This window comes from Dunckerocampus dactyliophorus, chromosome 8 (assembly GCF_027744805.1).
Source record: "Dunckerocampus dactyliophorus isolate RoL2022-P2 chromosome 8, RoL_Ddac_1.1, whole genome shotgun sequence".
NCBI lineage: Eukaryota > Metazoa > Chordata > Actinopteri > Syngnathiformes > Syngnathidae > Dunckerocampus > Dunckerocampus dactyliophorus.
In genome coordinates this window covers 10,588,323-10,611,178 of record NC_072826.1, presented here as the reverse complement: position 1 = coordinate 10,611,178, position 22,856 = coordinate 10,588,323, and the positions used below count along the sequence as shown (strand labels likewise).

At 39.0% G+C, this 22,856-nt stretch overlaps 2 protein-coding genes across 3 annotated transcripts; one reads left to right on the top strand and one right to left on the bottom strand.

Moving 5' to 3' along the window:
- Positions 1-932: 932 nt before the first annotated feature.
- On the bottom strand, positions 933-7,104 carry psma5 (proteasome 20S subunit alpha 5). The gene is made up of 10 exons (XM_054784570.1): positions 7,034-7,104; positions 6,705-6,755; positions 6,197-6,263; positions 5,951-6,077; positions 4,137-4,204; positions 3,958-4,065; positions 3,814-3,872; positions 3,623-3,725; positions 3,414-3,500; positions 933-1,242 (listed from the first exon to the last, which is right to left on the bottom strand). The coding sequence occupies exons 2-10, from the start codon at positions 6,731-6,733 to the stop codon at positions 1,165-1,167; spliced, it is 726 nt and encodes a 241-aa protein (XP_054640545.1). The 5' UTR covers positions 6,734-6,755; positions 7,034-7,104; the 3' UTR covers positions 933-1,164.
- An 858-nt stretch (positions 7,105-7,962) lies between these two features.
- Positions 7,963-22,592, top strand: LOC129186410 (matrix remodeling-associated protein 8-like). 2 transcript variants are annotated; one of them, XM_054784667.1, is made up of 12 exons: positions 7,963-8,128; positions 10,971-10,997; positions 11,441-11,746; positions 12,507-12,608; positions 12,689-12,822; positions 12,925-13,104; positions 13,961-14,099; positions 20,622-20,783; positions 21,634-21,658; positions 21,748-21,836; positions 21,908-21,976; positions 22,047-22,591. In XM_054784667.1, the coding sequence occupies exons 1-12, from the start codon at positions 8,092-8,094 to the stop codon at positions 22,067-22,069; spliced, it is 1,293 nt and encodes a 430-aa protein (XP_054640642.1). In that variant the 5' UTR covers positions 7,963-8,091; the 3' UTR covers positions 22,070-22,591. The 2 variants fall into 2 exon arrangements, with proteins under 2 accessions (XP_054640642.1, XP_054640643.1); XM_054784668.1 differs by lacking the exon at positions 10,971-10,997 and having other exon boundaries at positions 22,047-22,592.
- The last annotated feature ends 264 nt before the right edge of the window (positions 22,593-22,856 follow it).

Here is a 22,856-nt window from a genome sequence, read left to right as displayed (position 1 = left end):
AAAAGTAAATTCCATGTAAAATCAACAAAGAATAATCCAAAGCATAAATAAAGTCTAACACCCATACATTATTTTGTGCATATGCTCTTAAAGTGTATATATATCTCATGCTTAAAATGAAAAAAAAAAATCAAACAGTCCACTTAGGAAGCAACACAGATTGACAATTAATTTCACATGCTGTTGTGCAAATTAAATAGGTGGACATCAAGACACCCACAATAATGAAAAATGTCATTTCTACTGATCATTTTTGTGTGATTTTGTTGTCAGCACTTTTGAAAGTACTCAAAGCACTTCGCAGTGAAGTGAGCCCCCAATTATTCATTCACTCCTCACTCACACTGGTGGTGGTAATCTACATCCACAGCTGTTCTGGGGTAGACTGGCCGAAACATGGCTGCCAATTCGCAACTCCGACCACCACCATTCACTCATTCAAACTCATACACCAGTGTGGGCAGCACTTGAGGCAAGGTGGGTACTCAGGGACACAACACTGGGTGGAAGGAGCAAGGATCGAACATGAATGCTTTTGACAAGTTTTTCCGCATTTAAAAGAACTGAAGTAGAACCGGAGCATTTATTTTATTGAGTTCCTTTCTACTTGTGTGTATTTTACTTCAAAGGAATCAGTTGTTACTGAAGGCCCTGAATGTTACTTGAAGGATTCCCAAAGGCACCAAACTCGATCATGAGTCATAGATGATCACAAATGCAGAACTTGAACAGAGAACAGACAAAAACTTTCCATTTCAGAAGATAGAAGTGAAGAATGCTCTTTGGTGTATAATAAAAGATAAAACCTAAAATGAGGTCATGCAGAAATAAAATAAAATGCTGATTTTGCATGATCTAGAATTTGCATGTAAATAGTTGAGTTGCGAATTTGAAGTTTAGGCTGAAACCCAAAAAAGCCAGTCACACAGTAATGGAATACAACAATTTAATTGAAGTACTGAATGTTACAAAAAAAAATACCCCACCCCCGTTTCTTCCTGCTGCTCTGCACAGATGCTGATAGGCAATAGGCAAGAAGTCCACGAGCACATCACAGAAAAACTTCTGAGTGCAGTGACCAGTATGCGCTGATGGAAAAGTTGCGTTTTGTCAGCCTTGAGGCCAGGTGTATTTCCTGTCCTCTCGAGCCTGCACCTGAATCATCTAAATATCCTTGATGACATCCTCCAGCTCTTCTTTGGAGTACATGTGGAAGGTCTTCCCTGGCTCCACTGTTGCCAGCTACAGAACACAACAAAGACAGAACGGGATTCATTCATTATACAGTATAGTACTGTCAAAATGTTAGAATCAATCCTGGTACAGTGGAACCTTCGTTTTCATTGAATTTTTTTTTTTTTTTAATTATTGCCACAAAAATGTCTCGGTTATTGTATGGCCAAAAGTGCACCTAATAAAATAGCCGGGTGCCCAAACAAAGCATCCACGCATTCGTGACTCAGTCTCTGTGAAGAATGGATAGCGATTCTTTTAGTTGGGATATAAGACAAATTCCAGCTAGGGAATCCTTTAATCACGTTTATTGTGTGGGTGTGTGTGTGATTATTTGTTCATAGAACACACACAAACAACTCTGTCTCTTTCATTCATTCTTGCGCTGTACGCTTATGAGGCGTTTTGAGTATTAGAGGAATCTTTTTTTTATATATATTTATAATTTATTTAGGACGGCTGCAAAAAATAAAAAATAAAATAAAAGTTTTAATCGAAGTACGCTTTCCTTCAGAACAATGTCAGGAACAGCCCATTTTTCTCAGGTTTTCAGAAAGAAATTCATGTACAACTTGAGCTGGTCTCATACTTAAATAAGGCCCACTTGGGCTGGGTTGTTCAAAACGCGATTATTTTTTTTTAACCACTGGTTAATTAGACTTAACCAACCATTAGCTTTAACGGCACCGTTATCTTGTTGTTCAAAACTCTTGTTAACTTTAACCGGCTGTTAACTTGACGTTAAAGCCTTTTGGAACAGATTAATGACGAAAAGTCGCTTAAATAGTAGCTCAGAGATTTCGTTTATTCAAATGCAGGGAGTAACAGTCATCTATTAGACATAATGTGGTAAGAAGAAGCCTTTATTTGCATAAATAATTTTCAGAATATTAGATAATGTTGAGGGCAGCAGAGTGATTAGCACATCTGCCTCAGTCAGAAGATCGAGGTTCAAATCTCCATTGCAACATATGTGTTGAGTTTGCATGTTCTCCCTGCGCTTGCATGGGATTTCTCCTGGTACTCTGGCTTCCTCCCACATCTCAAAAACTTTCATCATGCAGGTTAACTGTAGACTCTACGGGTGCATTCACACTTGTAGTCCAGTGCGTTCACACTTGCATTTTTTTCAGTGGACCCAATAATGCTTTCAGTTAAACATATGAGTAAAGTCTCACCTTGATTGTACAATGGACGTCTACATTGTCCGACGACCTCATGCACCATAAATAACATGACACCTTCCAAGTCACATACACTCGGAGGACTTTTTAAATCAGCGGAGATGTAATGAAGAATATGTAAATGATATAAAGAGGTCAAAAAGGTTTCCAGAGATGCGCTACAAGGAGAGGACTTGACCGAACTGTAATGAGAAACACGAACCCTTGGTTGGAAAAAAGCTAGGTCAAGACAACAATTGATTCCATTAAATTAGATTCGATTAGACTATCTTTGATTCAATTCTATTTACACTTCCGGCCTTTCACTGAATGAATTTTCACTCAGCTTTCTGTTGGGTGTTGCTATGCATCGCCTGGTTGCGGTCACATTTGGTGACGTCATATTCAGTGTTTTGGTCTGTTGGTGCGGTCTGCGTTAACACTTGCCTTACTCGGGACTAGAGTCTCTCAGGCGGTCTTAGTCACCATTTAATGTAGCCCTCTCAGTCCTGCACTGCGTTTACACTTCACCAAACGAACCGTACTAGCAGAGCAAACAGACTCTAGTCTAGAACGCACCCTAAATTGCATATACAGTACTGTAGGTGTGAACGTGAATGTGAATGTGAATGGTTGTTTGACTATATGTGCCCTGTGATTGACTGGTGACCAGCCCAGAGTGTACTCCGCCTCTCGCTCAAAGTCAGCTGGGATAGGCTTCTGCTCACCCGCGATGATGGATGGATGGATAAACTATGTTGAAATGTTTCAAGGATTTTTCTCCACCATGCATACAGCAGAACTTGCTTTTTGAGCTCCACTGTAAACTTCAGCTTTACAAACGGCATATATCTGCTCTGTGTTGTAATGATGACGTCCACTTCGAGAAATGGACCGAGCACCCTTCCTCATGTGGGTAAAAAGCAGGTGGGATTCTTTTGTTTTTGTCCAAGGTTACGATGCTACAGGCAATTAATAAGGGCACAGCATCCATTAGACTGGAAACACGGCACACACCTCTATATTGGTGGCGTTGAGTTTTTCCTCCATCACCTGCTTCAGAATGGTGAGGGACGACTTGATGGCATTTTTTAGCGTCATGGACTGCAAGTTGCCAGGGAGAGACAAACAAAAACAAAATGCTGACTTTTGAATAATAAACATCTCCCAAAATTGGGTTGATCAAATGCAAGAAGACAGCTGATATGCAGATTAACACCTCTAACCTTGTGGTAGACCTCTTGGAGGGAGCTCTGTGCACCCTCAGATGCTGAGCCGATTGCCCGGGCATCACACTGCACAAAAGTTCCTGAAGGGTCCATGTGGTACCTGAATCCACAAAACAAACATTTAATAAACAGGCAACTGACACATCTGATGAAGTCTGCAATGCGTACAAATATGTCTAGTGACATACAGCTGGGGTCCTTTTTCATCCACTCCTCCAAAAAGAAGTGCGACTCCGAATGGTCGACTCTGTGGAAGTGAAAGCAGAAGTTGATGGATATACAAGTATGTTTCTGCCTTTAGAGCAGATGACGAGATGAGCAAAGCGACTGACCATCGCACCGGGGTCGGCGTCCTCCTCTCCAAACTGCAGCGCCAAGTTGGACACAGCCTGGGTCACGCTCTCCACCGTCATGGTCTCGTTGTAAGTGAACCAGTGGTTCTGTGGAGAAGCACAGAAAGGCGGGTTCAATGCTGGTGAAACACAGCTCATAAGCAAAGTAACATCCATACCTGTGTTTCCACTCTGGCTTTGTCAATTAGAGTCTTGGCATCAGCTATCAAGCCACTCATTGCACAACCTTTGAAAACAGACAAAAATCACACAGATAGTATTGCAAAGAATTTTTCTGTATTTGTTATGTGAATTTATGAGCTTTTTTTTAACATAAAAACAACAATAACTTGGTTGACACCCATTTATAATTGCTTAACACCCATACATTTTCCATCCAACAACCATTCACACTCACATTGATTCCCCACATCACTGAGTGGGAACTGAATCCACAATGGCTGCGTGGAAGTCAGTCGAGTGAACCACTATCCTATCAGGGACTAATATCGTGATTGGTATGCAAGTTCTCAAATGTCTAGTAACCATACTGATCCCAAACATGCTGTTGCTCCCAGGGCTAACGTGAAGGTAAAAAATAAGAACGATATCGAGGAAACAGTCATTTTTTTAAAGGCTTAACAGTATTCCAGAATTCCTTACTACTAACATATAGTGGAATCTCTAAACTGGAATGCATTAAATTGATAGAATTTGGTTTTCTACTAACATCTTCTGAGAGAAGATGGATAGGCTTCAGCTCAGTAAGCTTGTATGTTTATGTCTTTTCTTGGGCAGTTTTGAGGGGGACGATGACCATAAAACAGGTAATGGAACTTATTGCGACATAGGAAAGTGGTACACACGTCTCTGTCCTGGCTGCTCAGTACAAAAGCAACAATATGTCGACATCGAGCAATAAAGCATACAAAAAAATACTGGGGAGGACCACTTGTTTCTGTACAGGCTCAGCACGTTTTATCATACAGGTTAACTTCTTTTTACACTTTTTTTGTGTTATTTTCACACTACATTCCTGACTCCTCGTCAACAATCCTCCCTCTCTCCACTTCAGTATACGCGACACATTATACAGTCGTCCCTTGTTTATTGTGGGTAATTAGTTCCAGACCAGGCCACAATAAGTGAACTTCCGCAAAGTCGGATTCAATATTAATAAACAGAATATTTTCGTAGTTAGAGCACAGAAAACCTACTTATGACCTTCTAAATACAGTTTTTAACATTAGAGCCCTGCAGAGATGAAATAACACCCCTATAGTCACCTTTACACGCCTATTATTCTTTGTTTATAACACATAGTGCAGGCTACGGGATCACTGCAGGGACATAAGAGACGGCCGCTGCTAGCATAGCAAGCTTCCAAGCTAACTAGTTAGCCTCTCCGATTTACTTATTCTAAACTTTAAAAAGTTTTTCCGACAGAGTGGGGAGAAGGACAAAGTAAAGCCCAAAACTTACCACTTACACACGATACGTGAGAACTTTTCTTTCAGTCTGTCAGACATGCCATGGCTGACTCCATGCAGTGTGACGGTAATCGAATGTAATATCATTTCTCATCAGTGAAACATTACTGACGCCTGATGACCAAAATACTCCATATAACTTGTCTTTCATTATTTTTGACTCATAATAAGCCATAGTCAACCGCGAAACAGTGATCATTCATTAATTATGGAAAATCTGTAAGAGTGAGGGAGTGATTATGTTCGAACCGCGATGTAGCAAGAGACAACTGTACAAAACTTGACTTCTTTTAGCACTTGTGTAATGTCGCTTTGAATAATTCCTGTAAAGTCAATTGGAGTAAGGTTTTGGAATTAATTATTTGACCATCCATTATTTTCAATGAAAGCATTTTACTACTATTTTTTTTTTTTTTAACCAGAATCCCACAGTGGATTGTGATCAATCACTTTACTGAAAAACTCGCCAAGCAAAAGTAATTCAGGGTTGTGCCGCCACTCACCAATGTGACTGTCAATCTCCACAATCTTTTCAATGCTGTTAGGCTCCATCAGTGGGGATGTGATCCTCTTCTCGACAGCAAGACACACTCCTTCTGATGTCTGGATACCAATGGCTGTGGACCCAAGCTAGGAAAACAGAGGGAATGATTGTAATAGTTAAGTATATAACATACAACAATATTGGTGGGTACTTCAAATTTAAATCTTGCATGACTACATGAAATATTATTAGGCAGACCACTTACTTTGATAGCCTCAATAGCATATTCAACTTGGAATAATCTTCCTTCAGGAGAGAACGTGTTGACACCTCTGAAAGATATTCATCATGAATGGTGATTACTTTTAATTGTCAACTAGTGCTGAAAATACCGTTCAGTTGCAATATCTCTCATAAGATGCTGGGCAATATTTTAATGTCTTTATTAGCAAAAGCATGCAAACAGACCACAACAGTCTAAATGATCAAAAACGGCTACAGTACATCTAAAACAAATATGTCTACGACGAAAGTGAAAGAGGACCGGTGCCATAACATAATAGTTAGCTGCTAACGTTAGCTAAAAGATGCAACACTTATCTGGAGCTAAAATTTGACTTAATTCTACGACTTTACTTGTTTAAAAGTCACGATTGACAGCACATATGATTAATACAAGAACCATGACTGTGCTGCATTTAGTTTATTCACGAGCAAAACAAGCACTAATTAAATGACAAAGCACTTTCTGCTGCAGAGTTGTTTCCACCAACCTGTCATATTCCGATCTCGTCAAGAACATCGTTCAATCTTGAACACAGGACCTACGAATGCAGAACAATCAATGAGAAAACAATCAATACCTTTTTCAAAATCCCATTTAAGTAGTGGCAGAGAAGTTCGCTGTGACACCCGGCTAGCTACAGTTCAGCGGTGGTATTAACAGAGCATGCTAGCTAGCGCAAAAAAACAATCCTTACAATGACTTCAGTGTTTAATCCAAACAAAATACTATCCAAAACAGTATAACGTTATTAAAACACGTACAATATAACGAACGCAAAACATTCATCTAAATCAGCAAATGCGTTTACTTACTTACCTTGTGGTACAAACCCTTGAATGAGTTTGCTAGTTTCGGGGAATGGTTGCGGGTGTAACACTGAAAGGGTACCGTGTGTTTACAAAGTGAAAATATAAAGTATAGTTCCACCACTCAAATATACTGTATACAAGTATAATAACAGTTTATCTGAGATAAATTTGTAATTTTATATTTAATAGCTAGATCATTTTACAAATGACACAAAATGAAAATGGTAATTAGTGGAGCATAGTTGTAAGCGTAGTTATAGTTATACAAAAGAAAACGGTGCACTCAAAAAAATATTTATTTAAGGTTGTTTTATAACTTTACTTTATTATTTAAATTGTAAACAATTTTACTATTTTTAATTTATATTTTTGTTTATCATATCATTGCATCTGCTTTTTGAGTAATGTGATTTATTTTGGGTGGGGGCACTTCCACATGATGGCACTATTTCCTTCAAACTTAACTCTGCAAGTTTACAGCGTCCCTGGTTCCACTTAAACCAGTGCAAATACAATAAAATACTTTTAAGCCTTTGTCCTCAAAACATTTCCACTTGAATCTAACTAAATGCCGTGTTTGAAGTTGCATCAGTGTGAGGTTATAATACGTTGCAGCATGGTTTCTTTTTTGATGAGGTTGATCCCCTTTAATTAATGGCAACTTTCATCTTTTCGCCAACAATAGTCTTAATGCTCCTTCTTTACAAGTATGGCAGCAAAACAACAATACCACAGTGAACATGGCTCGCATTCCACAATTCTAAAAAAAAAAAGAAGCTTTTAATGAGTTTGGTGGCTTGAGTCACTGGCCATGCTACAGTATCGGAATGATTGGAAATTAAAATAAAAAAAGGAAAACAACAAAAAACTGGTACTGAGAGGAGGGGTCTGTATGTGTCAGGTTTCATTTTGTTCTGTGCATACGTCTCCCACTGCAATTGGGTCTCCTGAAACACAAAGATTGGACAAGCCATGCTGGTGTTGCGGCTGGATAAACAAGATTGATTTTTTGTTTCTTCTTTCATAGGGACGTTGTACAAATTGAAAAGCATACAAAGAAACATCATGAAGATCATTTTTCAGGCCGTGCTCTTCATCCACAGTAAGTTGATTTGTTGCACAAGTAACTTATGAGGATTCTACTTAACATATTCTTCTAAAGGGTTTATAAATCGAATTGATAAGCAATGATTTGCTGTACATACGTTTACATGTGTGTTTTCAACAATAAGTGTGTGCTGTGGTAACCTCATTCCAGACTTAAACATCTAATAATCTAGCATTTTACAGTAAACCTCACCAAGCGCTGCTGCCATTTATGAGTGGCAAAAGTGACAAAGCAAGTGTGGGCTCACTATGGGCATGGGTCAAGCAGGAAGTAACCACAAAATAGGGGTGTCTGGCATTCATCACTATTAGAGGTACTTTAACCAAATGAAAAGACAAAATGAGAAGGTTTATTTGTATGACTGCAAACATTTCATTGTACTTTATTTACAAAGCCGATCCCTTCTCAAAAAGACAAAAGGAATCATGTTTTTTTGCTTGATAGTTGTTTGGTGACTCATTGATGACCATTATCTAAAATCTACTCTTCTGCTGTCATTTGCTAACTCGCCCAACCTTTGCGATACCTTTTATCCAGGTGTGTGTGAGTGACAGGAAGAAAAGCTCACTTGCGGAGCAGTTGTTTGGCACCACTTGTTGGTTTGGTTTGCACGTACCTGTATACAGTACATGTGTGGACTTGTTCGACCAGGGATGTCCAAAGTGCAGCCCGTGGGCCATTTTTGGCCAGGAATGGAAAGCCCATCATTTATTTTACAAGAATTAAGTCAAAATATTAAGAGAAGAAAAAGTTTTTTAGGAGAAAACTTAATTTTAGGAAAATAATGTCGTAATATTAGGAGGAAAAACAATGTCATTTTAGTAGCATAAAGTTGATATATTAAAGAAAACAGATATTATTTTAACAAACAAAACAAAACAATGAATAAAGTTGTATTTTTTGGAAAAATAGACTGAGGACAAAGTTATACTGTTGCAAGAATAAAGTCAAAATATTATGGGAATAAAGTCATAATTACGAGAAAAACATTTTCAAGGCATAAAATGAAACATGAAATTGTTGGAAAATAATTAAAACAACAACAACAGAAATGGGAAAAAACAGCTGGAATTTTACGAGAATAAAATCAAAATATTAAGAGAAAAAGTTGTTTTGTAACAAGTTAATTTACATTTTGCACTGTTGGATCTAAAATAGATTCTAAGCAGGGCAAAGACTAAAATTTCACACTAATAATATGCTTTTTCACCTATATCACAAAGCTGAAATGCAGGTTTTTTCTTGAGATATATACAGTAGTGTGAGTAGTGTTTGCCCCTTTACTGATTTCTTTTTTTTTTGCATGCTTGTCACACTTAAATGTTTCAGATCATCAAACAAATTTAAATACTAGTAAATGACAGCTGACCTGTACACAAAATGTTATATGATTAAGGGAGAAAAAAAATCCAAACCTACATGGCCCTGTGTGAAAAAGTGATTGCCCATTAAACCTAATAACTGGTTAGGCCACCCTTAGCAGCAACAACTGCAATCAAGCATTTGCCATAACTTGCAATGAGTCTCTTACAGCATTGTGAAGGAATTTTGTCGCAGGATTGTTGTAATTCAGCCACATTGGAGGATTTACGATCATGAAGTGCCTTTTTAAGGTCATGCCACAACATCTCAATAGGATTCAGGTCAGGACTTTGACTAGGCCACTGCAAAGTCTTCATTTTGTGTTTCTTCAGCCATTCAGAGGTGGACTTGCTGGTGTGGTTTGGATCATTGTCCTGCTGCAGAACCCATGTTGGTTTCAGCTTGATGTCGCAAACAGATGGCCGGATGTTCTGCTTTGGGATTCTTTGGTAGGCAAAATCGAGACGAGCCTTAATGTTCTTTTTGTTCAGCAGTGGTTTTCGTCTTGGAACTCGTGCAGGCCGTTTGTGCCCAGTGTCTTTCTTATGGTGGAGTCATGAATACTGATCTTAACTGAGGCAAGGGAGGCCTGCAGTTCTTTGGATGTTGTTGTGGGGCCTTTTGTGACCTCTTGGATGAGTCATATCTGCGCTATTGTGGTCATTTTGGTTGGCTGGCCACTCCTGGGAAGGTTCACTACTGTCCATGTTTTCTCTATTTGTGGATAATGGCTCTCACTGAGTCCCAAAGCGTTAGAAATGGCTTTATAATATTGATTGATCTCAATTAATCTCAGTTAAGTTACGTTTTAACTTTTTCACACAGGGCCATGTAGGTTTTTCTCCCTTAATAATAAAAACTTTCATTTAAAAACTGCATTTTGTGTTCAGTTGTGTTGTCATTGACTAATATTTACATTTGTTTGATGATCTGGAAACATTTAAGTGTGACAAATATGCAAAATAATAAGAAATCAGGAAGTGGCAAACATTTTTTCACACCACTGTATAACTTCGTAGTATATTTACATGTGTTGGTTTACAAAATATGCATCCTTTCATTTTTTAGTGTGTGGCCCTCGGTGGAAAAAGTTTGGACACCCCTGCTGTAGACTCTTGTTCTTCTTATATTTGGGTAAATACGGTCGTGTAAATAGCACATTAAAGTGAAAAACAAAGCAACCAAAAGTAAGGAAGTAAGCTGCTTTAGAGCTTAAGGCTTTTTAAAAAAACATAGTCTGTTAAAAACCACATTCATTCCTTTTCAGCCAACTCACACATTCCTGGTTTCTGAGTTTCAATCTATGTCGACCACATCAGTGCTCTGCTGCAAAGTTGGAACAGTTCCTGTATTTGTTTCTTCATGAAATTACAATGTATGAATATTAAGTCAGGTCAGATGTTGTTTCAGAAAGTGTCATTTTTCCATCATGCTGTTGAACTGATTTAACTATTTAACTGTATTTGTCTTTCAGTCTCCTTCGTCTGCTTCTTCACTGCAGGTGTGTTGTAGTGTGTGTGTGTGTGTGTGTGTGTGCTTTTGTGTGCTGTTTCTGCTTTAATGTGGCACAACTTGTGACTTCTCATTTTTATTAGTTGGACATTTTTCTTTTTTGTGGACATTTTGGATAATTTTTTTGTGCTAATTTGACCCTATTAGATTGTGTGTCCGCCTCAAGCAGCTTGAGAACAATAAATAAGAGATACAGTAAATTCAGCTATATTAATGGCACAATGGATTGTTCATTTATTACCTCAATATATGTATCAACATTGTGATATTATGTAAAAAGCTTGCACTTTAAATGATATAAAGAACTTACAATGAGTTACGGAGGCCAGAACTGTTTTAGGTTCTGTGAGGGCGCACACACATCTTGAAAATCCTCATTTATATCAACGCTTTTCTCACTTCATGTGTCCTTGTGTGTGATGTGGCCCTCAGTGTGGGGCCAGTCAGACAGCAGCAGCAGTGTTGTGGTGGCTGCCTACAATGTGAGCGCCCCCGCTGGCTCCAGTGTAACATTGCAGTGTGTCAGTGGCCGCATGGTGTGGACCAGAGACAGGCTGAGGGACAGACAGAGGGTGGTACACTGGGATGTGTTCCGGGCTCATATGGACTACGGCATGGAGAGAGTGTTGGACATGTACTCTGCAGGAGAACAGAGGATCTACAACTCCTACAACCTGAATAGGGTGGGCCTCAGCCGGAAAGCCTTCAAAGATGGAAACTTCTCCCTGGTCATCAAAGGTCACACTCACAATCTGTGAATTTTGGTGCTTTCAAGTATTATTTAGGGCACTCTTTGAAGTACTTATACTTAATAATTCAAACATTGACGATTATTGGAGTACATTAGTACAGACATACATTTGTATGTCATTGTTATTACCTTTTACTGATACTTTTGCTATACTACTGCTATATATGACTAAATATAATGACAAATATAACAAGTCAAATTAATTGAATAACATTATTATTGTTACGTTTCTGCTCTGATTGGCTGGGGGAGAAATCACATGGTTCTACTGCCTTACTGCGTCAATTTTCAACTTGATTTTAAAGACCAAAAAAGGTTCCTTGGTCAAATTCAAATGCTGTAACAAAAATGTGACAAATAAATAATGCAAAAGTATCAGTGTTTATCAGTAGTTTTTCAAACTTTTTGCAGTTGACTACAGCCTATTATTGGCGGATGCATAAAAAATGCATATTTAAGCAAATTGCATGCATTTTGTGTCGGAATTACTGTAAGCATTCCCAAGCATAATAAGCAGAAATACAAATACAGTATACTGTACTGTACATGTACGGTGTTATAACAATGCCCAGTGGAATACAATATGGTCATCTCCTCCCAAGCACGTCTTTTACAGGCAGAATTTTTGATGCAGTTCTTGAATCTCATCAGATTTAGCAATTTTTAGTAACAAGTATATTTGTAGCTGCTTATTGAATGAATGTTTATATGTTTGTAATAACGTTTGTGTGTATGTGTTGTTATTAGATGTGACAGTGAACGACAGAGGTCTGTACTCTTGCAACCTCCACCATCTCTACTGCCACCTATATGAGACAGTCCGAGTGCAACTTAATGTCACAAAATCTCGTACGTAACACACTGGTACCACCACAAGTTTACTGCATAATCAGTGAAAGTCAAAGTGGCCTTTTGGGGCACTCCTGCAGGTCGTAAAGAGCAGCGCTACTGGGATGGCCACAAAGCGGTGTATGTGGTTCTGCTGGGGAGCACTGTGGTGCTGCCCTGCGTCAACAGGAGAAACGTGTGGACCGACTGGAGCAATGAGGAGGAGGATCAGCAGGTTGGTCTGACATCGTCCTACAGTATATCTCATCATGAGGAACTTTTATTTCAGTAGGAGCGTTCAGGTGATTGACCGAAAAAGGTATCTTTCCTTCCAAAGGTGGTCCACTGGGACAGGCAGTCCCCAGGAATCCACCACGATCGTGCAGACCGCCTTGTGGACTTGTACGCCTCAGGGGAGCAGCGAAGCTATGGACCCTCGTTCCTTCGGCGGAAGATGAACATCAGCCATCAGGCCTTCGCAGAGGGAGACTTCTCACTAATCATATCCGATCTACAGGTATGTGTTTGTGTGTAATCCCTGGGAGTTCCATTGAAATTGGTTCAAAATCAGAATTTATTGACAGCGTTCTGGTTCCAAAACTGCACCAGATGAGTACATCTTCTCTAGAAACAATCCTGTGAGTAGCAATATACAGTAAGAGTATCTTGCCTACAGCCCAGCTTGGTGGTAGCAGCACCATGGTCTGGGGCTGCATGAGTGCTGCCAGCACTGGGGAGCCGGGGTTCAATTTCATACCTGTAACATTTGAAAATAAGGAAAAGTTTCTGCAAAATGAAGGAAACCTAGGGAATTTCTGGTCCATTTCTAGCCTTTCCTTGACAATTTCTTTCTTAAAACTTTTGACTGGTAGTGTATGTCAAGCAAACTATGAACATACTTGCTTATTTCTAGTGTCAAAAAAATATATACTCACAGGACACTTGATTGAACTTGCACATGCGTACAGTACCGTGTTTCCAGAACATTTTTCTTACTCATGCAGCTCTTGCCAAGTTGAATTTTATTGCTCCGCTGAGCCTGGTATTGCCTTCATTTTAATGAAGTGTAACAGCAGTACCAATAGCAGCAATATGTTATCCGTCCAAAGGTGCTTCTGCATCATTTTTAAGGAAAACAAGCTGACAAAAATGTCCCACTTTGAGGGAATAATGAATGCTTTTCAGATTGTACTCATAGGCTCGAGCATGTGGGTTAAATATACTGTATATACAGTATACAGCATGTAAGGGGTCAGCAGCCACACTTATAAATGAATGGCCAGAAAGGTAAACAGTAAAAGAGTGTAGTGAGTTTATAAGAAAAATGCATGTAGTAGATAAATGATTTCATTATGTTTGTGTTGAACGTTTAGGCCACAGACCAGGGGATGTACTCGTGTCATCTTCACCATCATTACTGTGGTTTGCACGAGAGGAGACAGTTTCAGGTCACAGTAGAAGCACCAGTGATTCACACTACACCAGAAAAAGCACTACCCAGTGCAGACAAAGGTAACTCACACGCTACACATCATCTGAAACATGAAGCATGCGTTGCAATGTGTTCCCTTGCTTGAAGTATATTTCACCATAATGATATAGTACAATGCATACAGGCCATCATTAGATTTGGGAAATATAACCTGATGAATAACATACTATAGATAATTACAAAATGCTGTACAATTATGTGGAACTAGTTGACCTAATAATGATACACTATTAAAACAAATTAATATTTCTATAGCAACCCGATCCAGTTTTGCTTTATAAACACCAAAATGTATCTAACGTTATATTTCTGTGTGTGTGGGTATGTGTTTAACCAACAAAGTGCATATGTGATGACTTAGAATCAAGTATAATAAATCTTATGCATAATTGATTTTTTTCCCCTTCCGGATTGGCTGGGACAGATCACATGGCTCAATATTCCATTTTGAAATCCACATTTAAGTTCCTTGCCTTAAGCGAAACGTCACTCTTCCAAGTCTTTACCCTCAAACTGACCGTGTGAGAAGTTGTTGACGAGTGACTACTCACCACTCACTCCCCCTCACAATCACACACAAACGCACACATACACACACCAGTCGGGACAGTATGAGTGTTTTAGCAGATATGGCCGAAAACTATCACGAGAACGATTAGGGCCAAAAAGTAAGAAAGAAAAAAAAACGCTGAAACACTTCACATCTGTTCTTCTGTGTGTGCCATGGTTGCTGTATCCTGCTTCATGCACTCCCCACACTCCAAACTGTGAGAAATCCCCCTTTTTTCTGTTTGTTTCAATGTGTTTTTCTTGCTCTCTCAGCTTTTCTGAGCCACATCCACCACAGCAGCCACACACACGCACCACCCAGTCCTGTAGGCCTTGTACTGAAACATGCATACCCCAAAGCAGCAGCCTGCTCATGATGGACTTTTAATTTCTTTGCTGTGTCTGCTTGTGTATTTGTGTTACAGGAAGGGGTTGTTTTTATGTTTTTATGGGTGTAAACCACATTCTTCTGTTTATGTGCGCATCTTCTGCTCCCTCAGTTGGGATCACATACTGTATCTTTCTTATAAGCCACCTAATAAGAAGGAAAGAAGAGTCTGTTTTCAGTCAAGGCCGTTAATAGTGGATATATCAATGTGGCAAAATCATTGGGAAGGTTTTGGACCTGACAAATTCCTGTGGTTGAATGCGTGTGTGTGTGTGTGTGTGTGTGCCAATATGATCTAATTCCTGTGGAATTTCATCCACAGTAGCTGAAAGCCAGCTCTGCCCTTCCAATGAATCCTCATCCCTCAAGAGTTAAAGTAGACTATTTAACATCCTTTTCAAAACCATTTTCCTTTAAGAATCACTTACAAGTGAAATGATCTGCTCCAGTGTCAAAACGTCACCAACGTAAACTCTTTATTAACCTTACAGCCAATAGTTAAATGTTTAAAAAATAAGAATACATGTGCACTAACCCATGTGTAGGCAGAAGGAGGTGTCCTCACATACAGACAGCTGACTTTGGGGTGTACTGTTGGTTTCATTCTTATTTTTTGCATCACAATAAATGCTCTAATTATAGCCGAAGCCACAGAGAGGAAGGAGGCATTAATTGGACGCAGGCGATGGTTAATTTTGTAACTTTAATAATTATCGGGAGTGCATGAGAAAGTGGAAAGGACCATAGCTCTCTTTGACTACATGGTGATGTATTAACAATATTGCACAACACAGCAACAACAGAACCGATGTTCTGTCAGCGCGTGATCGAGTCCATGCAGAGCACGTTGGTTGCTGATGTCAGGAACAGGAAACGATGCCCGGAGAATGAAGAAGATGGAGGCTATCGCAGTAAGGAGCAAACTGCTCAGCTAACATTAATCCTGCTGATGAGTTCATTGTAAGCAACAGTACCGCTTAGTGTAGCAACAGTGTAGCAACAGTGTTAGCATGTGTGTTATTTTTGTCATTTCTAGGAGTGTGTCCTCAAAAGTTCCAAGAAGATAATCATAACAATAAATGATAAGACAAAATGCAGCTCATTTTTCGAATGTACAGTACTAGCCATTTAAAAAAACATATTAGCAATGTTGTACTGAGCAGCCAGGACAAAAACTGACTTTCTAGTTCTATGGTCTTCATCACATTTCACAAAAAAAGCCAAACAAAAAGTGCATATTCATCAACATTTTCATGTAAATACTGTATGGAGGATTATAGCCAGTGGCTAATTTCCGTCTTTCGTGCAGGTTGATGTTAGGTACAATAACAATAACATTTGACATAAAAGAAGAGAAGAAATCATTTAAAAAAAAACAGGAATAAGACAGATGAACAATAAGCATAAAACCATGTGCACATGACAAAACCATGAGTTTGGGGAGACCTTGTGCCTTGTGGAGTTACCATAATTTCCAGTGTAAAAGCCCCTACTTTTTTCTTATACTTTGAACCCTGCGGCTTTTACAGTGGTGCAGCTAATTTTTGGCTAAGTACTAGTTTCGTAACATCTCCTTTATTTCAAAACTCCTACTAATTGTTTAAATACCGTCCCACTCAATACAACAGTCTTACTCACGGTGTCATCTTACAAAGAACACGAAACTCATCACACAGCAACTTAACACTCAAAAGGTGTACTTAACAAATATACAAACATGTACCAATACAACTTTAAGATAAAAAAACAACAATTTTAAAGTTTTCCCATAATGCATTGCGTCTGAGCAACGCATTCATTGGTGCTTGCCGTGGCACTGCAATGATGTCAGCCTCCCTCTGAGTTTTGGGATTCTCTGGCTCCCTCTGGTGAACAAAGGCAGCATTGCAGCGCCATCCATCCATCCATCCATTTTCTATGCTGCTTGTCCTCCAATTAAATGCTTTGCTCAGATGCAATGCATTACAAGAAAACTTTAAAATTGTTTTTTTTTTTTTTACTCACATTGGTACATGTTTGTATATTTCTTAGGTATACCTTTTGAATGTTAAGTTGCTGTGTGATGAGTTTATTGTTATTTGTAAGACACCGTGAGTGAGACTGTTATACTGAGTAATGACTTCCTGCAATTTCCAATAGGTTGACAAGCTCATTGTGACTTTTTTCTGAGCTCATGATTGGCTCCTGTCAAATAAATAGCTGCCTGGTCCTCACGGACTGGTGCACGCCACAATATGCCATTTTATGACATGGACATGTGCGGCTTATAGTCCGGTGTGGCTTTTAGCTTATACACCGGAAATTACAGTAATTCATTAGGTGTTCACTAAGATGAAGTATCACTATATATTTGTTTCACTTCATGTTTTCGTGCAACCTTAGAGGCAGTGAAGAACAGACTTTATGACCTTTAGGGCAGGGGTGTCCAAAGTGAAGTGAAGTGTAGAAATCTTTTTTTTTTTAAAAGCAGCAAAATAGAGCAAAAAGGCACAATGTAAACATAAAAAGCTTAATATGCTGATACTAATATCTAATACTAACACAAAGGTTTGTCTTTAAATATATATATTACTTTTTTGAAGTGTTTCTACAAAATAAAAAATATCAAAGTGGCTCCCAACAATCTTAGATTTTTCAGCATACATCCCTCGGCGACAAAAGTTTGGACACCCCTGCTTTAGGGGGTTTAACTTTTGAGGTTTGATTATATGATAACACAGCAACATGACGTCTCACGGTTTAGTGATATAAAGGCTGATCATCTTATCATGTCTTTTTCCTTTTTATCCTTCTTTAACTGTCTGCTGCCTTGTTGACTTTGGCTCCCATCTGACAGCCTGGATGGCTTGCTTTTAAACTCTTTTTCCCTGAGACTCACACATGTTCAGGTTTATTTTCCTGTCTTCTTTAAAGAGGAAAGTATTTTTGGTTGGAAAAGAAAATGTGGAGTGTGTTTCATGTGTCTAGCAGCTGGTGAAAAAGAGAGAAAGAGAGGCAGAGGGAGTTGAATTGGGGAGAAAAATCATAAGATGTAGGTCATCCCTCCGTTCATCCTCCCATCAGACGCAGAAGAGGAAGAGGAAGGAGCAGCAGACACAAACATAGTTGCTATCGGGGATCAAGTTAATAAGCAAAAGGATCAGATTTGGAATGCACACAACAGCAAATCATTGAATGGAATGTGAAGTTCTTTGCTAGAACTTTCTACCATTGGTACTTGCTTCACAGAACAAGAAGTCTCATGGCGTGACTCTTTGGTTTTGAGTGTTAGGCCAGCAGCTGCTTTTTGTCATACACTCAAAACACATCACCTCATCTTTCTGAGTCCACCTGGAAATGTGCTCAACATGTTAGTGCAGCCGGGAGACCTTATGTTAGGACTTGGACAGGCATGGCAGCACACATGTACTGCATGCACTACAACACACACGTTTCAAGTAAAGTAAAGCAATTTGTAGCTATTTAGCAGGCACTTTATTTGGTAACCTTAGAGGGTGTTCAAGATGTAACCTAGCCACCTATAAGGCAGTAGAGTCATGTGCTCTCCTCCCAGCCAATCAGCTGTTGAGAGTCAGATTGTACCATTTCATATTTTCCACCTGTATTACTTAAGATGAACACAAAATATGTTAATGCTTTGTAATTGCTGGCCGTCGTACAGCGAGGGAAAACATTACAAACACAGTGTAATGATTTTTACGAATAATGATAACATCATTTTTTTTTAATCTGAAAAAAAACTGATAATATACAGCAGTGGTCCCCAACCTTTTTTGACCCACGGACCGGCTTGTGTTGGGGGGGTTGGGGTGGGGTTCGTACATTATAGCGATCTAATTTATCTTATTTATTATGCATTGTGTAAAACTAAGACATGAATAACATCAAATTAAAAGCACAAAATGAATGCCGACCCACCATCCACCAGTTCAAGTTCCAGCCAAGTTTTTCCAGAGAGATTATTACATCGCTGTTTGACGTGTGTGGTAAGAGGCAGTGCGCTAGCATGAATTAACTTGAGACAAATGTGCACATTAGCACTCAATAAGTCATCAAAACTTACCTTTATGCATTCCAACATAGTATCAGCATTTGACACCAAATATGAGGTGAAAGAAAAATGGTAAAAATACAGTAGTAGTCTATCTGTGCGGCAGGAGATAAAGTTAGCACACGCACAATGGACATGCGTCAAGTGAGACATATGTAACAGAGAGAATCCGGCCACTTTTCAAAATAAAACATTTAAAAAAATGAAATAATGGAAATTATTTTTTCTTTCTGTGCGGCCCGGTACCAAATGACCCGTGGCCCGGGGGTTGGGCATCACTGATATACAGTACTGTGCCTACGTCTTACTAGTATTATTATTTTAATGACCCTTTTCACTGCAATCATTTTGACACAGTAAAGCAGTAAATAGAATGACAGACACAATTAGCAGGATTACACTAATATTATTGAGGAAATCTGTTTGGTATGAATCCAGATCCTCACCTAGGTCCATGTGCTATCTCTCTGCAAAATTTTGAAAAAATGGTTTGGTATTTTTAGTGTAATCCTGCTAAATGCATCTGTCCTTCTATTTATACACTGTATACATTGACAATTTACTTTTGGTGAGGATCTGGATAAATGAGATAATACAGGTACAGGAATTTATTATTATAGTTTTGAGTCACCGTGGCATCAAAAGATTGATCCACTGGACATCATGAAGTAGCCTACCTAACAAAAAGATAAACAAACACAAATGCACTCCAGCACAATTTTTTTTCCGGTGTTCAAACGATTCAGCCTTGGTGGAGGTCTGTGCTCTACTAAGTGACATTCTAGTTACATGCGGTTATTAAAGTGTTGTTAGAACATCATATCTCATGCTGATCTACGACTTTTGCACAGCACTGAACTTCAATAACTTTCTAGGCGTGACGTGATTGAATCTCCAAGCATTTCAGTGATCGTCCCGTTAATAGTTAACATAAAAAGGAGTGATGAAAAAGGTCTGCCAGTAACAACATATTTAGTCTCCAAGAATTACATCTGTGGTCTGCCTGCCACAGCTAATATGCCAACCCAAACTGCTGAATATGCAGAGCGCACACTGTTCGTTTTGGGAGAAACTTTGTTGAAAACATGCATGCATGCATGCATGCATTCTGTCATTGTTTTTTTTTTTTTTTAAAGTTACAGATACATCATCATAATCATGCTGTCTTGATATGCCACACCTGTGAGGTGGACGGACTGTCTCGGCAAAGGAGAAGTGGTCACTAACCAGTATGACGCGGTGCAGTTGTACACCACCGCAAACTACAACCATAATCAATTTACTCATACCTCCGTGTCACTCTCTAACTGTGACCATCTGCACAATACATGACTTCTACAGAGAAGAGTTCAAGTATCTCTTCATATTCTTTCTTTTAAATATTAGATTGGAAACCAACAATACATCAATTTAAATACTAGAAGTTGCTGCATATATTAGATTCATCTTACACAGAGATTTGCACGTTTAAGGTTATTTCAGGCTTGTGATGACACTGGCTGTTATGTGTGTAGAAAGACTGATGCTAAAGGTCGACTGTTCCTCACCTTTCAGATGAAGTGAACAAAGCGGAGCCACCTCGAGTCATCAACGTCGTCCTGCCTGACCAGAGACATCACTTCTTGATGCCACTGGGCTTTGTTCTCACCAGCTTCCTCCTCCTGGCGTTTATTGTCCTCCTCATCATCCTTATCACACGCAGAAGAAGAACGATGGGTCTGTATTTGAATACGCTGGTAATAATAATGTTAATAAATGAAGCGGAGGTGTTGAAATGTTTATATTAGGGCTGTCAACAATTTTTTTTTCATGAATTACGTTAACATTTTTAGCGCAATTAACGCATGCGCATCATGTCTTGTTGTGACTGCAGGCGAGGCACAATAGCGTCCTCACACAATCAGAGTCTGACACTCTTATAATGTTTTTCTGAGCTGAACACATCAACAACAGTGCAATTCCAACACCATATATGTATCTCCAACTCACAAACACGTCTTTGGCCCATTTGTCATCGGAACTTCCTCATTGTCACTTTTTATTACAATTAATTTGAAGTGTGATTAATTTGATTAAAATGACTAATCCATTTGACAGCCCTAATTTATAAATACAAAAGGTCACGTAATATTGTTTTTCAACTCCTTTCAATAAGTCTGAGAGGTCCCACAATAGTGTATACTCAATAGTGCCTTGCTCATTCTGTAGCCTTAATGCTGGAACTTTGACTGCAGTTTATAAGCGCTTGAGCCACAGTGCTAACATTACTCATTTTATAGGCAACATCATGCTAGGTTAGCCTATTTGCTATAGAAAAATAAAATGACAAACTTACACCTCCCATATTTGTAGCTGACAGAAAAATAGTTGGCAAAACTCCAGGCTTTATTTTAAGATGTGTTGCGAAGCCTGTGTAAAAAAACAATACACCGGGCGGACTCTTCTAGCTATAGGGAGTGTCACAGGCGACATCATGTCTATGAGTAAGCTGAGCTGTTGTATTAGATCTCATTAGATTGATGAGATGTACCTAATGTCCCTGAAAGTAATTTTCTTTTGATTGTAGAGTTATATTCCGTGGCATCCATGAGGTGAGTACTGTTAAGACACACAACACACACATACAGTATATGATAACTGTACAATCCTTACGCAGACATGCACACTCTCTGTGGCCCAGGTCCAACAGGAGTCGCAGCAGCTCAGATGAGTTTGAGATGGAAGTTTCTGGGGCAACGCCGCCCATCAGGGAGCCAGAGGATCGATTTGGTAAGCAAAGGCCAACACAATAAGTTTAAACCAGAATGTACATTTAAACTGTCAACCATGTGACTTTTAAGACTTTAAGAACAACCTGCTGAAAGAGGTCAACATCAACACTCCATGCAAAGTCATTGATCTCGACAAAGGTAACAAACGCAAACACAAAGGCATCCCTGATTGAAAGACTCGGCCTCAGATTGTTTTTAACTCTTGCAGAGATGCAGAAATGCTGCAAGTGAGACAAGTAAGAATAAGGTCACTGGCTGGTCCAGAGACTGATCCACACATCCAGACTGCTGGGAGTTCCAGCAAGCGATAGTCCACAGGGATGTGTGTAGGTGTGTGTGCAGAATTATGTGTTGTGACATCATCACAGCACGCACACCCTCGTGTTTTCCAATGGTACATACACAGTAATTTTTTTTTTGCATCAGGCTACCAAACCAAGACAACTTAATCCATATAAACGGCACCACAGTGCCACCCAGAGGTTGAATGACCATGTTGCATGAAAGTGCTCTACTGTACTGTATTTGACATGATGCTGACTCAGGTGTCAGTAAGTGATGGAATGTTCTGCTAATGATAATTATCTGTCAAACCTACATAACACTTCTCTCTGACTGCATCTTAGCTGACTGCACTAAAGCACCACCGAAGGGCTTTTTTTAGTGCAAAATGTAATTGCATTTGTCTCATTTAGATACCTAGGCTGTTATCGTGTTCGATTTTATGTATTTTATGTAAGTATTATGAAATAAAATCAGACATCATATTTCATTTATTCATTCTTTTGTGTCACAAACAGTCCCTGAATTCAAGACAAATGGCTTTTATACACTTTTGTGAAGTTTTGTGTATATTTTCCTACAAAATAACATAACATACTGTGTGTGCGTGTGTGTGTCTCTATATATAAAAATGTATGTATGTATGTATGTGTATATATACAGTATATATATATATATATATACAGTATATATATATACACACGCACACATACATACATATACACATATATATACA

What these genes read in the sequence shown, in the direction of transcription:
- psma5 (XM_054784570.1), bottom strand. Translation starts at nt 6,733, where the DNA reads ATGTTCTTGACGAGATCGGAATATGACAG. An exon ending in ACGCCGACCCCGGTGCGATG is followed by an intron (nt 3,873 to 3,957) that starts GTCAGTCGCTTT and finishes TCACTTCCACAG; the next exon opens with AGTCGACCATTCGGAGTCGC. An exon ending in TCAACGCCACCAATATAGAG is followed by an intron (nt 1,243 to 3,413) that starts GTGTGTGCCGTG and finishes TGTGTTCTGTAG; the next exon opens with CTGGCAACAGTGGAGCCAGG.
- LOC129186410 (XM_054784667.1), top strand. Translation starts at nt 8,092, where the DNA reads ATGAAGATCATTTTTCAGGCCGTGCTCTTCATCCACA. An exon ending in ACTACCCAGTGCAGACAAAG is followed by an intron (nt 14,100 to 20,621) that starts GTAACTCACACG and finishes CTCACCTTTCAG; the next exon opens with ATGAAGTGAACAAAGCGGAG. An exon ending in AGTCATTGATCTCGACAAAG is followed by an intron (nt 21,977 to 22,046) that starts GTAACAAACGCA and finishes TAACTCTTGCAG; the next exon opens with AGATGCAGAAATGCTGCAAG.